The sequence below is a fragment of the Pithys albifrons genome, chromosome 3 (genome assembly GCF_047495875.1).
Source record: "Pithys albifrons albifrons isolate INPA30051 chromosome 3, PitAlb_v1, whole genome shotgun sequence".
Lineage (NCBI taxonomy): Eukaryota > Metazoa > Chordata > Aves > Passeriformes > Thamnophilidae > Pithys > Pithys albifrons.
The window spans coordinates 76,874,424-76,892,057 of NC_092460.1; the positions used below are offsets into that span (position 1 = coordinate 76,874,424).

The 17,634-nt window shown below is 39.7% G+C and overlaps 1 protein-coding gene across 5 annotated transcripts in view; it reads left to right on the forward strand.

Annotated features, from left to right (window-relative positions):
• The window catches only part of MET (MET proto-oncogene, receptor tyrosine kinase), a 91,615-nt gene that overhangs the window by 48,211 nt on the left and 25,770 nt on the right, over nucleotides 1-17,634 (forward strand). For all 5 annotated transcript variants that reach the window (XR_011697504.1, XM_071552449.1, XM_071552452.1 and 2 more), the window contains 5 exons: nucleotides 3,513-3,673; nucleotides 4,847-4,949; nucleotides 5,107-5,243; nucleotides 6,334-6,507; nucleotides 7,387-7,486. Coding sequence is in view for 4 of the 5 variants with exons in the window: in XM_071552449.1 (XP_071408550.1) it covers nucleotides 3,513-3,673; nucleotides 4,847-4,949; nucleotides 5,107-5,243; nucleotides 6,334-6,507; nucleotides 7,387-7,486 (675 nt within the window). In the remaining variant the exon portion in view is untranslated. The remainder of the gene's footprint in view (nucleotides 1-3,512; nucleotides 3,674-4,846; nucleotides 4,950-5,106; nucleotides 5,244-6,333; nucleotides 6,508-7,386; nucleotides 7,487-17,634) is intronic.

Genomic DNA, 17,634 nt, shown 5'->3' on the forward strand with positions numbered 1-17,634 from the left:
AGAGGAGCATGCTTTGGACATAGGGTAGTGGGACCAGGTGTGAGGCTGGCTAGGTGCTCCCCTTACCCATGTGGTTCAGCCCTTCCTGCTCACTACAAACCCAGTCTTCCCCTGTAACGAATATGGATCTGTGGCACTGATGAATCTCAAAGTGAATCTCAAATTACAACATGCCCATGGTGGTAGAAGTTGCTTCTAGAAGGTTTGCAAGGAAAGAAAAGCAGCTGGGTACTTAAATCCCTTTGGATTGCTAGCTCTTAAGACAGATTTCATGCTCTACTGGACCATGACATTTAACATGATTAATGAAAAAAATATAAACCAGATTATTCATCATCTTCTGATCTGTCTTTAAATTCATATGTATAAACTGTAAGAAACAAGCTTGCTTTGTTCCTAACAAATAGAGGATGACCTGCTTGCACAGTATCTGAAATTCAGTCTGGACCTCCACCTAGTATTTTGCAGCTTCCAGAGAGGCAGACTGCTTGAGCTATGTCACACAATCACTTTAACCTGAGGGGAACAGATTGCTCTATGAGAATCTGGTCCAGTGGATATTAGCTAACAAAGTCTATAACAAACTTCCTACATACAGTGGTGGGCAATGAAGAAAAAAAAATATTTTCTTCTCAGGAGGGATAGCAGAGAAGGATCCCAGTGTTTTCCTCTGGAGTGTTGCAGATCCAGTGTTTCTCTGTCCTGCTTTAAGGACTTTCCCTTGGTGCTTTGGGTGGTGGGAAGCAGCCAGCTCTGCCCAGGCATTCCCCTGCTACAAACAGCATAATAGGGCAGGCACTGAGACACATCCCCTCCACAGCCCAGCTCCCACTCCACTCCCATCCACTCCCTCTGCCAGCCATGACGTGTGTTTTGTCAGCCTGGACAAGTGGTGCTCAAGGGAAGCTGAGGGGCTCAAGGGAGTCTCCTCAGAGAGCACTTGGTGCTGGAACAAATTGCAAGCATCTGCGTGTGGCGTTCAGGTCACGCAGAAAGGTGACGGGCGTAAAAGAAGAAATAAATTGGTCTCCCTTCTGATTCTTTGTTGTGGTTAAAAATTTGACATGGTTTGTTGTTGTTTTTAAAGTGAGTCATTTTAGCTGGCTTTTGTATCAGACATATCACCATCAGACCTCCTGCTGCCTTTTTAGGTTGGAGTTTCTGCTGGAAATTTCACATATGGTCTGTACATGTTCTTTTCTACTAATTAAAATGAATGGGCTTTTGAAACTAGTAAATAGGTACTTTCTTCCAAACGTTTATAAAGCATATGAGTGGATATTGGCATAATGGGTGTCAACATAAGCAAAAGCATAAGCTTTAAGTTTTGCAAAAACAAAAAGAAAAATGAACTTTCTCCCTTAACACAAAGTCCAGAGAGCAGCAGAATGACAGGCCTTGTAGCAGGTCTTGATCCATATTATCAGTGGAGTTTTCTTACTAAAGAGAACTTTTGAATCCTGAATTTTGTAGCATTTATATCTGGTTTGGGTTTGGTTTACTTTCTCTTACTACCTGTGCAGCATAAGCATGGAGAAGATGCCTACATATACCTCAGTTCAAAGACCAGGAGGTTCATGGTTCATTCTGTCAACTCTCCCAAGAACGTCTGAAAAACGACATTCGGCTTTCAGACCTTTCATCATACAGAACAAATGGAACAAAAATAAACACTTAAATAAAAACACTTGGATGAAATTTCTGTAGAACTTAAAACCAAAAGTTTAAGATTTGGTTTCTTTTTTGCTATCTGCCTAAAGGTCTTGCTTCCTGAATTTGTTGTCAGAATACTTACTCTTCCTCAGTTAAGGTACGTGGGCTGCTATTACACGTTTCTTTTTGGCAGATAAGGTCACTGAAAACCAATTCAGTACCTTCAGTTTTTATTCTCTATGGCTCTGTGCAGCCTGATTTTAACACCCTTATTTGCCCACTTATGGATTGCATTTCAAACTCTTCAAATACCATATGTCAGTGCATTATTGTACAAAACATCAGGACATTCTGTAACTCACACAGCAATTTCAGTTTCTGCTAGCGTTTTGTTACTCCAAAAATAAGTAAGTGTGCTGAGATACTAAGCAGAGTGGAAAACAAGGATCAGAAGTCAAATCTGAATTTCAAAGGAAAAAACCCCAAAGAAATAAGGGAAAGAAACTGGGGAATAGCACAGGCTCCATAGGGTACAATACTGCTCCACGCTCTTAACTGCAGTGTTGTGTGTCAAGAGGCTGTGTCAGTATCATTCCTTCTTTACAGGATTTGTGCAAAAGTACTGTTTCTGTGTAGGTTCCCCCTTCTTTGCTCATTGATAGCTGATTCAAAGGTCTTTAAAACAGGACAGATTTCTCCTGGCTTCAGTGCATTTTAGATCAGACTCTTTGTCTGCTTTCTAATGGGGGCAGTAAATTTCCCATATATGGTATATAGTATAATTCTTTTGAAGTATTCTTCAGCTGCCTTTCTATCTACAATAGTTCATTTGTGAGAGTCTTGAAGTATAGCTACAAGAGAGTTGAAAAGAAATATGCTGTCTTACTGGATTTCCAGATGAAATAATAGCCAAGAATCACTCAAACACTTTCCTTTCAGCTTGAAAATTAAGTCAGGTCCTTTGAAGGGCACAGCTGTATTGCATTTTAGGGGCAAAATTATTATCACTAAATCATTAAGACATTTAGGCACTATGATCACAAGTATAAATTCAATCTTTCATTATTTCTTGTGTCCAGTGGTACTGGTACATTTTCAGAATTATGCAGTATTGTTAAAAGCCCCCATGTTGGGGAGTTTTCTTGTTTTGGTTTTGGTTTTGTTGGGGTTGTTTTATTGGCAGTACTGACCAGTACTTTTACTGACTTTTTTAAGACTTCTATAGTGTTTCTACATTTTTCCCACCATTGTTATATTTTACAGGACAATTTAAAATATAAAAAAAAAGGCATTTCCTTTGTAGATTGTCTCTGTGTTTCTGAGGGGTAATTTATTTTTAACTCAGAATTAGAGGTGACCAAATGTAAAAGATTTAAGGAAAGAATAGCAGAAGTCATGTTAACTTTATCACAGTCAATGCAATACTGGATTATGGTATCTTTGAAGCTACTTCACTCTGAACCCAACTTTCATCAAGCTGACAAAAAATGGTCATTTGGGGCCTCTTTTGTGTTCAGCATTCAGCTTCTAACAACATAAGTGTATTGTATGTTTAACACACCAGAAATAAGATGTGAAAGACAAGAACAGCAGGATTTAAAAGACTGTTACAATGCACAACTTGTTCAGTGCCCCTAAACACTAACTTTCAAAGCTTTCTAGTATAGGTTTTGTTATTTATTGCTACTGCCAGAGAAATCTCATAATGTGACATATGAAAGGTGAAGAACAATTAAGATGAATGCTAGGACACAGTCTACCAAAAGAAATGCTTTTCTAAAATTATTTCTTTGCACATTCTTTAGCTCCATTTGAAGTTCAAGAAAACCTGATTCAACTAACATAATATTTTTTGACAGATTCTCCCAAGCAGTGCTCCCATAGAAGGTGGGACAAAGCTGACACTGTGTGGATGGGACTTTGGATTCAGCAAAAATAATAGATTTGAATTAAAAAATACAGCAGTCCATATTGGAGGACAAATTTGTGCTCTGGAAGCAAAATCTAGCAACAAAAACAAGTAAGAAATCTAAAATGTTAATTACTTTTTATATGGATATTTTTACAAATGCGTATCCTCTCAGATTCTGAAATTTCAAATGGAAAAAAATCCCTTAGTTTGATAAGCTCCCCAAGAAAAAAACTTCTCAAAATGAAGACCAATAAATCAAGTTTATGCGAATAGCTCCTGCAGCAGCCTTTTCTGGTTTGTCTGTGAAATGCTGTTCAACATCTGTGGGAGCTGGCAAGAATGAAGCTATTCAGAGGTCTGAAAAGTGGGCAGGTTCCTTTGGCCAGGATCCTGCAAGGCTCAGTTATGTCACCTCTGTCCTCTTGATCTGTGAAGCTACTGGTGAGAAATGTGAGAAGTTGCAGGTATTTCATCATCCAGAGGCTTAAGACCCTCAGCTGCACCTCTCTTCCTCAGAAATAAGTATTTGAGATGGTGTGATAATGGCTTAAGTTTAAGACAGAGGTTATTCTGGTTGTTCTTTGAAAGAAATAGGAAGTTCAGTGAATATCCTCTCTCAGTTCAAAGGATATGATTATCTACCACCAGAGCAATGTGGAAATCATGGCACAGTTTCTCTGTTCACGTATATAGGAGCAAGTATACTCCCTCAAGTACTCTATAAGCATTGAGCACTCTCCCAGCCGCTGCTCTCAGCAGTCTTCATGGAAACAAAATGATTTAAGGAGACTAGGTTATACATAAGACTGTGTGAATGCAACATAACATAACATCACATTGACACATGCTGCCACAAAAGTCCAAGCTTAATTTTTGGTAATATTTAAATTTATACAACAAACTTGTGTATATGATGCATTTTTTCTAATTCTGTTGTCTGCCAAAATTTGATACTAAAGGAAAATTTTAAAAACTCTCAGCTGTAGAATGGGAAGTATTTGTTCTATCTAGCATGCTTCTTTTTTTTTCTGAAATCTATTTGATATACTAAAATTATTTTCTCTGGTTAAGTATAAAGACCACGGTGTTTGTATTCAGTATTAAAGAGGAGGAGCACAGTTCTTTTAGCTGTTATTTCTGAAATGTCCTTGATGCTCATAGATTGATGATCTGTTTAGTATGGTTTCTCCATTATTATGAGTTTGAAATGGATCTATTTTAATACAAAAAAACCCCAAGCATAAACAAAATGTAATACCATTTTTTTCTTGTTTTCTTAAGGCTTGAATGCACAGTTCCTGCTGCAAAAAGTCCAGGTTTTAATATATCCAGTAGTGTTTCTGTTGGACATGGCAAAACACTGTTCAGTACATTTTCATATGTGGTAAGCACTATGATTAAACCTTTATAGTTAAAATTGGCTTCAGTATCAACTGGAAGGAACTTCTCGTGGGTCCAATCCAGTATGGTAATTCTATATTTCAGTTGGCTTTATTATTATAATTTTATAATCCACTGTTCTTACTTTTAACATCCCTTAGAATCCTGTAATAACAAGTATATCCCCCACCTATGGGCCCAAATCTGGAGGAACATTGCTAACTGTAGCTGGAAAATACCTAAAGAGTGGAAAATCCATAAGGATTTTTGTTGGTGAGCAACCATGCACTTTGAAAAGGTAATGTACTTACTGAAAAGTAATGCCTTTGATATTGAAATAGCTTGATTAAAATGTCTTGGAGCTAAAATAAGCAAATGCGCACATGCATTTGCTGTCATCTCTTTGTGTCGCTTACCAGGGAATTTATACTGCAATAAGCATTCAGTTCTGGAGTTTAGGATGTCTGAAAGATTTCTAGAAGGGACTACAGTTTCCTAGAAGACTTGTTTATTCTGTAGTGTCTTCATTAGCCTCATTAAAATGTTGCATAAAGAAGTAGCAAATCAGCGTCTAATGGACAAGAAGCTGCCTATTTTCCATCATTTTTTTTGTCACTTCAACTCCCACACACTCAGCCCTCTCTCTTGTATTAGCAAGAGCTACTGTTCATGCAGCAACTGCCAGTGAGCATGCAGTGGGTGCAGGTTACCATTTCCCACTTTGTTTGATGGAGACCTGACCAGTGTGGAAACGCATATCCCATGCAGAAGAGCGGCTATTTCTGCACCGCTGTCAGTAAACAGCCTAAAAACCAGAGGCAGCATCAGTTTGGGACTCTTCCTGGTATAGATACATGTAATTGTTTTGAGGATTAAGCTAGAATTTTCTGTGTTTCTGTACTAGATCCGGTAGGAGCTAAGTCACAAACCTTTGATGTGCCCTGTGTGGAAATGCCTTCAATCACAGCTGTATATAAATGTTAAATACTAAGCACAGATTCTCTGCCCCACCAGCAACTTTACTTGAGGTTTTTAATCCCTATGGATTTGAAAGACGCATTATCCCTTGGTTACAGAAGATCAGATCGTTCTCCTCAAACCTGGAGTGCATTATTGTTTTCCAGGCTGAAAGCTGCCTTTCCAGGGTGCAGGGGCTGGTGTGGTTGTCACCAGTGCTGGGGAAACACCTTCCAGCAGATAAGGTGCAAGTCAACTGAATTGAGATGAACCTTGAGCCTAAGCAGTGGTGCTTGGTGCCATATGATTATCCAGTGGGAAAATCAATGACATTTTTTAAAAAGCAGATCCTTAGGCAAGGTTGGACACTAAAGGACAGTATTTTAAAGCAAGTACATTGGTTACAATGCTGACAAGCAATCCCTTTTCAGTCCACCTGGCAAATCAGCGAGCACTGTGGAGTGCTACACTCCAGCACAGGGAATTCCCCAAGAATATCGTGTGAGAGTGGAAATTGATGAAGCTATTCGATACGCGAGCAGCAATTTCACATACAGAGAAGACCCTGTTGTTTTAAAAATTCATCCGGCCAAATCTTTTCTTAGGTGAGTAAAAGTTTCTTATGAAAACAGGTAAAGTAGCGAATGAACGAAGAATGGCTATGCTGTGCAGCAATCTATCAAAAGAAATTGCATTTTTATCTCCATCTGCCATGCCAATTGCTTTTATTATGGTGCAGTTGCAGAGGGCAGATCATTTCCTTTCAGAGCTGAAGGAGGAGGGGGAAGGGTGCCTCTTTTCTTTATGTGATTTCACTCCCAGCTGCTGCTGAGCCTACCTGTCGTGTCCTGCTGAGATACCTAATGTACAGCTAAGTGTGTCTCCTATACTGTGTCTGGACATTACACTGATTAGTGAGGAAAATCATTTAATGTGACAAGTCAGCAGTGCTCAGGAGAGCAAATGGATTTTAAAATAGTCTAAATCCAGCACTATATAAATATTATGAATATATATGTATGGTAGTATGTGCATGTTTTCAAGTGACATATTTATGGTCTCAGTAGCTCTAATCCAAGCCATCTGCCTTTGCCAAAAAAATGTCAGCAGTAAAACAGACACCTTTTTCAGCACCACTGAAAGCAATAAGTTAAATAAGTAAGCAAATACTAAGTACAAGTATGGGCCTTCTTTTAAAATGTACGCATTTGTTTTATACCCTAGCATGCTACAGTTTTGAAAATTATTTTTCTTTTCTTTATTTGGTTAGTTGTTACAGTAAGTGTAAAATTTATTTCCCAGAAAAATGATCTCACTGCACAAAGCTATTTGCATTCATTCCATATATCCCTAATTCTGGTTTTATGTTACTATTTACTCTAAAATATAATTTGTAATTAACATTATCACCACAGATGTATTGTTATCCTACTGATTTTCCTTTTTTGTCTTTTTCTTCTCCTTTTTTTTTTCATTTTTCCTAGTGGTGGAAGTACAATCACAGTTCAGGGAATCAACTTGAACTCAGTGTGCTTTCCTCAGATGGTGATTACTGTACCTAAACTGGGAATGAACTTCTCTGTGGTGAGTCAGTCTTAGAGAAGACAGTCTGTTATCTTTTCATCTTGGGGTGGTGAATGGTTATGAATTTTCAGTAAAAATACTTCGATTTTTGCTTTGAATCTCTGGGGTTTCCACTGATATTTTGGTGTTTTCTGCACAGACTGTTTTCAATATATAGGCAAAATTTGAACAACAAATTTGAAATTAAGCTGAAAGTACAACAACAGTTTCCAAGGAACCTTTTCCAAAGAAATAAGGCTTTTACAGTTTCTGGTAATAAGATTTTTATATTGCAATTTAACAGTGCAAATTCAAGTGACTAAACACAAAGCAATGCAATACACACGCAGATTTTATGTCAGATTACATGGCAAGTTCAAGCGCTACTTTGAACTCAAGTGGTGACTGTGGATATGTGACCAGAGGAAGAATAAATACCTAAAATCAAAAGTAAGTATTATTTTGAAGAATTTCTGATTGCCAAATTGGGGCAAATCTTTCCTAACTTACCAAAGTTCAGCAACTAAGTTTTTAAGAGAAGTTTAGGACTTTGCAACTGAGTACCTGTGCGTGAGCAGAAGGTCAGTCAGGGATCCAAGCCTTCTGTTTTTGTTCCTGAGTTGATACTACACAATGTTGAAATCTACATAAGGTGTACAGATATGACCATGTGATCTGCTTTAATTTTTATTAGGCAAAGATTGCATTTAATGGCTAGTTGTGCTGAAACTGTTTTCTGTAAATGTTTGTCTACACATTTCTGTTGTACCTCCAATATTTTTTTACCCTGTAAGGTCTGTTTAGCCTAACTGAAGCTAAATTGACTTACACTCTTTATGACATGCTATATTACTGTTCCTATTCTCAGGTTATTTCTAATGATCGTCATACACTATTTCCTGAATTGAATTCTAAGTATTAGACCTAGGTTTGCTCAATGCATTTTAAATGGCATGTCTGCAAATTTGCAGTCTTTTATAGCTTCAAGGTCATCATATTCTTCATGATCCTAATTTATGTAATATTATGAGTGTCAGGACCTGAATTTCCACAGCATGTAGTCATGGCTTGTAATTTAATAGGTTCAGATTTTAATCTGAAAATCAGTGCCTTTGCAGTGAAACACAGTGTTCAGTGTTATCAAAAAGTCACTTTGCCCATCAGTCAGAAAGCAAAACATTTCAGTGAAATCAACTAAACGTTTATTAGTTTTTGAGTGATGTAGGCATGATTATTTCTAAGCACAAAGGATTAACAAAGAAAAGATCATTGCTGAAATCATGTCTTGAGATTTTGCTTTGTGTGGATTTGAGCACTCTTTTTTTTTTTTTTATAAGTAAAGATCACTCATATGCTTTCTCTGTTCCCCTGTGAGAATATGCGGTACTTCTTCTCTTCAGGCCCTGATACTGCATTCCTTGCTTGTCAGATATCTGAGACTTCACAGAATCACGGAATATGCCGAGTTGGAAGGGACCCACAAGGATCATCAAATCCAACTCCTGGCCCTGCACAGGACCATCCCCAACAGTCACGCCATGTGCCTCAGAGTATCATCCAAATGCTTTTTGAACTCTGGCAGCCTTCGTGCTGTGACCACTTCCCTGGGGAGTCTGTTCAGTGCCCAACCACCCTCTGAGTGAAGAACATTTTTGTAATACCCAATCTAAACCTCCCCTGACACAGCTTCAGAACATTGCCTTGAGTCATATCACTGGTGACCACAGAGAAGAAATCAGTATCTTCCTCTCCTAACAGGTTTCAGGAAGTTAGGTTTGATAAGCAGGACTTTCCTCTCACAAAGCCATCCTGGTTGTGACCAAAGACTGTGTTGTCTTTCAAGTGTTTTTCAACACTTGCCACAATAATCTCCATAACCAGGCACTGAAGTGAGACTTAACAGATTTGTAGTTTCCCAGATCCTGCTTCTTGTCCTTTTTTTAAAAATTAGAACAACATTCACCAGCTTCCAGTCAGACGGAACCTCTCTGGATTCCCGAGACAGCTCAGAAGTCATTGAGAGAGGTTTTACGATGACATCAGCCAGCTCTTTGACGATTCTGGGATGAATCCCATTAGGCCCCATAGAATTGTAGAGATACAGCTGGAGCAGCATATCCGACACAATTTCAGGGTTGCTGGTCCTCCAGCTCAGGGCACTGATATCCCCTTGGTCCATAATCCATGTTGAAGACAGAGGCAAAGAAAGCATTAAACAGCTCTGCCTTGTCTCTGTCCCTGTTTATGAGGTAACCATTCTCATCCTGTAACAGGCAAATGATATTTCTATACTGCCTATTGCCATTAGTATGTTTGAAAAAAGTCTTTTTCTTGTCTCCTGCATTTCTGGACAGCTTCAGCTCCATCTGAGCTTTGGCCACATGAATTTTCTCCCTACAGGGGCAAGCAAAATCTCTGTATTCTTTCCATGTCACTTGACCTTGCTTCTAGTGGGCATACACCTTTCTTTTTTGCCTTATTTCCAAGAGAAGATCCCTGCTCAGGCAAGCCAGCCTTCTGCCTCTCCTTCTTGAGTTTGACATGTGGAAATTGCCTGCTCCTGTGCTCTTAGGACATGGTATTTGAAATGTGACCAGCACTGATGGGCTCCAACACCTGCAAAAGCGTTTTCCCAGGGGACCTTACTTACTAATTCCCTGAGCAGCCTGAAGTCTGCTCTCCTCATGTTCAGAGCTGAGGTTTTGCTGGCACTTTTTCTTCTGTCAACAGAGATTTTAAACTTGATCACTTTGTGGTCACTGTGGCCAAGACAGTCACCACTCTACACTTTGCTGACAAAATCCACTCTGTTGACAAGCAGCAGATCAAGGAGAGCATCTTTCTGATGCTCTCTCAGACCTATTCCATAAAATTGTCATCCAGGACTTTTAGGAATTTTCTGGCCCTGGTTCTACCAGCTGTGTGATGCTCCCAGTTAATTTCTGGCAAGTTGAAGTCCCCCATAAGGCGAAGGGTAATTGACTTGGAAGCGTCCCTTAGTTCCTCAAAGTGTAAGTTTTTGGCATCATTGTCCTGGCTGGGAGGTCTGTAGCAGACTCCCACAATGACATGCACAGTATTTGTTTGTCCCTTGCTTCTTATCCCGAGATTCTCAGCTGTGCCATTGCCAGCTGTGAACTCCATACATTCTAACCCTTCTATCACATACGGTGCCACCTCCCTACCCCTTCTGTCCTGCCTATCCCTCCTGAAGATCCCGTAGCCATTCAATCGGGCACTCCAGTCACAGGCCCCATCCCACCAGGTTTCACTTATGCCAGTGATGTCAAATCTGGGACTGGGCCAAAGCTTTGAGCTCTTCTTGTTTGTTCCTCATGCTGCATGCATTGATGTAGAAACATTTTGGGTGTGCTACACTGTAGCCAATACATCTTGAGGGAGATTGAGGAATATCAAGAGCGCTGATTTTCTCAAGCTTTGGCACAACATCCCATCAGTCATCACTGGTGAGCCTGGTTTTGCCCCTTTCCCCTTCCAAGCTAGTTTAAAGCCTTGTCAAGGAGCCCTACTAGCTCCTACACTAGAACTCTTTTTTCCCCTCTGAGAAAGGTGCATCCTGTCTGATATCAGTAGACCAGGTGTTGAGTAGATCATGCCATGATCAAAAAACCTAAAATTTTTCTGATTATATCAACCTTGTTACTGGAAGGATCTAGGAGATTACTACCTGTGCTCCTGATTTCTCTACCAATTGTCCCAGGACCCGGAAGTCTGTTTTGATTGCCCTCTTTGTTATTTCATTGCTGCCAGTTAGAACAACCAATAGCAGATAGTAATCAGAGTGCCTTGTTAGACTGAAGAGTTTTCCTGTATTGTCCCTTACCTGAGCCCCTGGGAGACAGCAGACTTTCCTGTGAGTTGGGTCTGGTCTGCATACTGGGCCTCCATTCCCCTTAAAAGGCAGTATCCTATCACAGCTACCCTTCTTTTCATCTTGATAGAGGAGGTCTTTATGCAGGCTGAAGATGGTGTTAAGGGGCCCCACTACTCTAGAAGGACCTTCACCCGTCTCCTCAGTTGTCCAGCCTTCTAGTTCCAGAGCCTCCTACCTGTTGTAGAAGGTGCCAGTCCTACCTGTCATATTTTGAAAAGGAGGAGGAGTCTTCCTCCTAGTATGTGCAGTGATCAGCTTTCAGCCTTCATCTTTTCTAACCCTTGACTAACATTCTTTTGCTAATTACTCTGTAGGGTTCTTAGTTGACTTCCTTCTCCATTACAACAGAGGTTTGAGACTCCCAAGAGTCTTGAGACTGTAGCATCTCTGAAAATAATTGGTCTGTCTCTCACTTGTTTGCTCAAATATTACACAGCCTGTTCACTTCTTCCTGTAGCACCTTCACCTGGTGACACAGCTCTTGAACCATGGCACACCTTCTGCAAAATACCTGTTTGTCTGCCCCAGCCTCATGAAGGGGCATCAGGCACTCCTGACGCCCTGTGGCCCGGAGAGCTGTGTCTGCCATCAGCAGGTCTGTCTGTCTGGAGACCTCTGGCACAGCTGGTACGGTGACTCCTGCAGCTACAGGGGATTGAGTTCTATGGTGTGTCAACCATAACTCAGTATGCTAAAAAAAATTAACCTGAAAGGCTCTCTTTGCTCTACCTTACCAGTTTCTGAGCCTGTTTGCTGCCTCTGTTGGCTGCTCCCAGATGATCAGAGAGGAGTCCTTTCTGCTCACCCCGCCTGTGCCAACTGCTGTGCAAACTGCAGTGCCATGCCCTCCAGTTCACTGGTGCTCCCCGGAAGCATTGAAATTCCCCATTGGTCACTCCTGGCACCACCCCTCCTCCACTGATTGGCTGCCAAGGGCCCCCTGGTCCACACAAGGCTGCATTTGGGTGTTCCTGGTCATGGGAACCCCTGCACAGCCCAGTCTCACCCCAGAACCCACTTTCAGTCACCTCTAGTGCTGTCTCACTTCCTTAGATTTTGAAGAGATTTGAAAGGATCTCAAATTTTAAAGAGCTAAATCCACTATCCAAAAGTGACTGACAACACCAGGCAATGGACGCTGTAAAATTTACTTTCTCCCTAAATATTGGGGAACAACCTTGCCTTTGAGCAGTGGTTTGCTTTCAGCCTGCCTATTAACCTGCTGTTGAAAAAAGATATGGACATAGACAGTCAGAATTATCTCCTTTATGTTTTTCTTTTCATCCCTTGCAGTGTGTGTGATATTTGCCAACACACAAATCCCCTACTACTGCTGACCTCTAAGAAATTTGCCCCAGTGTATGAACAGCTGTACACAAGTTCATTTCTTCCTGCACATAAAATGGAATATATCCTCTAATGGATTATAATCCAAAGTGTTTTTTACTTTGACACTGCCCAAGCAATATATTTTTGCTCTATTGAAATTAAAGGCTTGTGGCAGTAGTGGCCTTCCCTGCCTCTGTGGCAGCCATTTGTCCTTGCCATTATTCTCTACCTCAAGTGTATTTCTCAAGGAGGAATATTAGACAGGGAGGATTTATAGGTGACAAAACAGGACTGCTCTGTGTAACTGAGGAAATTGCTGATGGAGGGTGCCAGTGGCTGCAGTCTGACCCATCCTGCACTGTACATTCTAGGCTCTATGGAAGAGGCATATGCCAAAACCCCAAAATTTCATCCAGTCATTACAAAAATAAACAATGTTGAGGAACTATTTCAAGCAGAGATCCAGACCAACTGTCTGATTTATAAAGGAAAAGACAGGTTGTGGTCCTGAACAGACCAAACCCAGACAAACTGTACAATACAAACCAAAATGCTCAGAAAGTGCTATAGCTAAGGTTTTATGTCTTTTTTTAATTGTTATTTAAGCCCTTTTTCTTTTGAGTTTTCTCTCACTAGTCTCCTCCTAGAAGCAGGTTTTGTCAGCATTCAGAAACTCTGGCTCTTGGGAAGACCAAAGCCAGCACTGAAACACATCCCAAAGCATCAAAGGAAAGTACAGCTGGGAGGGACCACAAAGACCAAGCCTGGCCCACTTCCCTGTGCCAGGAGCAAATATGTGCAGACCGCTGCCTGACACATATTTGTCTAGGCTGTTATTAAAGCTCCGTGTGAAAGAAATTTCACAACCTTGCTTAAACAAGCTTCATAGAGAGCTGCTCTACCTGCTTACCTAGTGGTTTGGAAAGACTTCTAATAATTAACCCAAATCCTCCAGCTAATTACCTATCTGCTTGTTTAACCCTCTGTGGACACAAGCAACAGATTATCAGTCTCTCCTGCTAATTTTACGTATTTGCACTACATTGTGATTCAGCCTTTCTCTTTTCCAGTTGAAACAATTCTCCTGATAAATGTTGTTTCCTGGAGCTCTTCTCCTTCTTTTGGCTGTCTCCCAGACCCTAAACCATTTGCCTCAAACTGAGGGTGCCCAGTTTAAAACAGGTCTCACCTTTTCCTGTCAGCTCTGTGTCCTCAGGTGTAATTGTGGCCTAGAATCCTGATGGAGTCAAAATGCAAGTGGAGGATCCCTTCTGTAAACAGTAGGAGCTGCTGGGGATGATCTGCATCCCTAAGTCTCAGGGAGTAGAGCCAATTGACAGGTCCTGGGGCATTGCTCTTCTCTCTCTCTTTTTTTATATCTCAGTGAAAGAAGTGAGCAGTTCAACAGATAAAACCTTTTTTCTGGAACAGCTTCCTGTAAGAAATGCAGTCTCACGGAGACTGAAAAGTTTTGGGGGCAATCTGCCAGTCCTCTGTAAAAGACACAGTTACATTGAGCTTTTCAGTTTTCATGTTTGTAATTTAGTATTTCTGAAAATTTTTCTTCTATATGGCAAAAATGCCTTTAACTTTATAATATTCATATTTATTTAAATTTCCTTAAAATTGTTAACTACTGTGTTCACACTAGTTGTGTTTATATTACATTCTATGTTAGCACTGTCAAAATAATACATTTTGCCTTCTTCAAGTTTATTTCAAGGAGTGAAAAAATGTTCTAGAATTATTGAACCATATGCTTCAATACTTGTCATGTGTTTCTTTTTATTTTCTATTTCCTAAATTCTTTTTATCATTTGCTCTGACTAGGAACAAAAATTCAGAATTTAGGCAGTGCTGCATAAATTCCAAATAGCTCTAGGATACAGAAACCCTCTCACTTCTCACACATCCAGTTCCTCTGTGAGGTGCACAAACAGAGAAACTTCTCATTTCCTCCTTTCACTTTGCATTGTGCCTATTAAAAAAACCTGTGCAGTTTGGAATGGTACTTGATCAGGAGCCTGTTTACAAAATAAGTGAGTTCTAACCTCTGCTGTAAGTCATGCTAGATGATTCTTCTGCTTCTGAAGCACCTGGGGCCCATAATTTCTCTTTGAAAGTCTGTACGTTGCATTGTTTCCCCCATAGTGAAGAGGTGGTCATTTGGGGCTACTTTTTTGTAGCATTTTTCATATTGCATTTATTCACTAATTTGAATGTTTATTCCCACTTGTTGTATGTGTATGTGGATTCCCACTTAATCTCTTCTAACTATGAATGTCCCATGATATGAAGGTTATAAAACTAAGGAGAAACACCTTTTAATACATGACCTTCAACAACTGGCCCTAGCTAGGCAAGATCTTGTCTTTCCACAGACTTTTAATTATCTCTTCAGTAAGTAGTCCTTTGAATGATCTTTAGGATTTCTTCATTTCTACCTGCTAGGTGCCATTTCCTACTGTTTTACAGGAAAACTTTTAAAATACCCTGAAGTTCCTTCAATGTTTACATGTCTGTGAACAGTCCACATTCATAATACCCATCAAAATGCCTAGAATTCAGCAGTGAGTGTCTACCATAGAGTACTAAATAATGATAAAATAAATTCCCTGGAAAGTGTGGTTAGTGAGTATGTGACTATTGAAGATACTCCTGAATAATCTGCAGACACTCAGGGTTCGATCTATCTTGACTCTGTGGCATACAGCTACCACAGAAGCCCAGCAAAGAGTTTCCCCCACAAAGGGGAACCACTTGCATTTTTGTATGCCATATCTGCATCTTATGAACCTCACCTGCCAAGGAAAGTACAGCAGGTTATGTCAGGGAAAAGCCATGGTGTGAAATCACATGAATGCGAGTGATGTGCTACAAGGTACACTGACCATCCCAAGCCCAGAGGGAAATTTAGACTCCCAGTCAGTGTTGGTCATGTTGTGCAAAGGGCTTGCTCTCAGACCCAGGAGCAAGAGAGGTTTTACTCTACCTTCTGGTCCAGTGATCTGATAGACTAGAAGTATCATTTCCTATGCCTTCATCCAAGAAGACAACTAGAAGAAAAATGCTCCTGATCCATTAGGACCATTCATTAAAGTACCTGAAATGGAAGAAAAAGCCAATGAGTTCTTTGAAAAACCCTCAAGATACACTTCTTGAGTGTCATTGCTTTATACAGAAAAGTCTTCTGAGTGTGGTTTTCCTCAAGCTGGACCTGTATTCTCATCTCTTTCTGTTGAGAAATCATCCCTTGGCAAAGATGGTTGGAGAGCCTCCCAGTCTGCTTTTAATTTCATTCATCTTTCATTCCTCACTGGAACTCCAAAAGTTTACTTTTTATGAAAGGAAAAATTGGCTCTTTTCTCCCTTCTGACAGCTGCAGATCCTGTAATACACATTCAACTGCCCCTCTCTTATCTGGGTCAGCTGCTGGGAGACCTCTGGAACTCAGATATCCTCCCTCATAATTTTTCCTGTTGTTCTATCAGATGGAAAAAAAATTGAATTGGGCACTGAAGTTCAGATTCTGTAGGTCAGGTTTGAATTAATTGCCTCAAGGGTCATATTTTACAAATGAAACAAGAATACATACCTTAAGTGATGAGTCATATGCATTGTGCAATGAATTATTATTACCTTTGGGGTATAGCATTTATTTATGCATGTGAAATGTTCCATCATTTTAATCTTTTCTTCCTTGTAGTCTTCAGATGTATAGTCACAAGAAGAATGTAGGCTTAGCTTTTAAAGTGAATGTACTTTAAAGCCTAATTAAATCAAAGTTAAAGGCGCTGGGTGATAGGCAGTATCTTAATTGAGAAGGCAATAGATTGAATTAGGTTTTTTAATTTGAGATCCTCAATCCAATATTGCTTGAAAACTAAACCATCATATTCTTCAATTGCTAAAACCAATTTTAAGGTAAAAATGTCATGTCAAACCATGTACCAATAAGGGCATTGTTAATAAGATTTTTCTTGACCCTACCAATCAGTCACATTGCATCCCCTCTGAAGAGCATTATTAGATTTTTATCGTTTTCTGAAAGCTTCTGCTTAAGAGACCAGCCTGATAAAGTAAAGTATCTGATTCTAATAGATAGCCACAAACAAAGTTATGAATACCACTGCTATTCATTTAAGGAACATCACTACAGTAGATAAAGGGTCTAATGAATTTACATTAATCAAATAAATATAATGATTATTTGGGATATACTTAGTTTTATAATTATATATATTTTAGTAATTCCTTTTTAGAATTGACCCAACATGATAGATAACTTCACAAGCATTCATATATCTTGGAAATGTATGTCTTGATCATCCATTATACTAATGATGCATCATATTATTACTTTACTAATTCAAAAGTGTTTCTAGGTCCATGTAATAAAACAAAGCCTGAGATGTGGTCACTGGTGTCTAACAAGGTATTCAAAAGAAAAACAGTCTAATACTGTAAGCCAAGGGAGCAAAAATCTGCCTTTCTCTTATGTTCCACAATTTACCTTGTCATTGGGCTGCCACAAATATTTCTGAATTTCTCCTGGGAATCGAAATGGGCTGTTAGATACACAGGTGCAAGGCCCATTAGCATCCCTGAAAACTGCAGCAAGTTAGTTAACTGAGTGCTGAACTCAACTCACAGATATGTAAGAGCTCTAAAACTGAAGTGCTGAGAATGTTGAAAATATTTCCCATGGCAGATTCAAGATTTAACAATAGTATTCACCGAACCATAAATTGCTGTGGTGATAACAAAACGTGCTGATTTGTAGACAGCTTTTCAAGCTAATGTGGGTATATAACTGATACAGCCTGAATGGTGATGTCACTAATTTAAAACAGCAAAATTACATTGCATTAATTTAAACTAATTTCACAGTTCCTTCAGGCAGCATTTTATAACATGAACCAATTCGATTTGAAAAACAAAACAA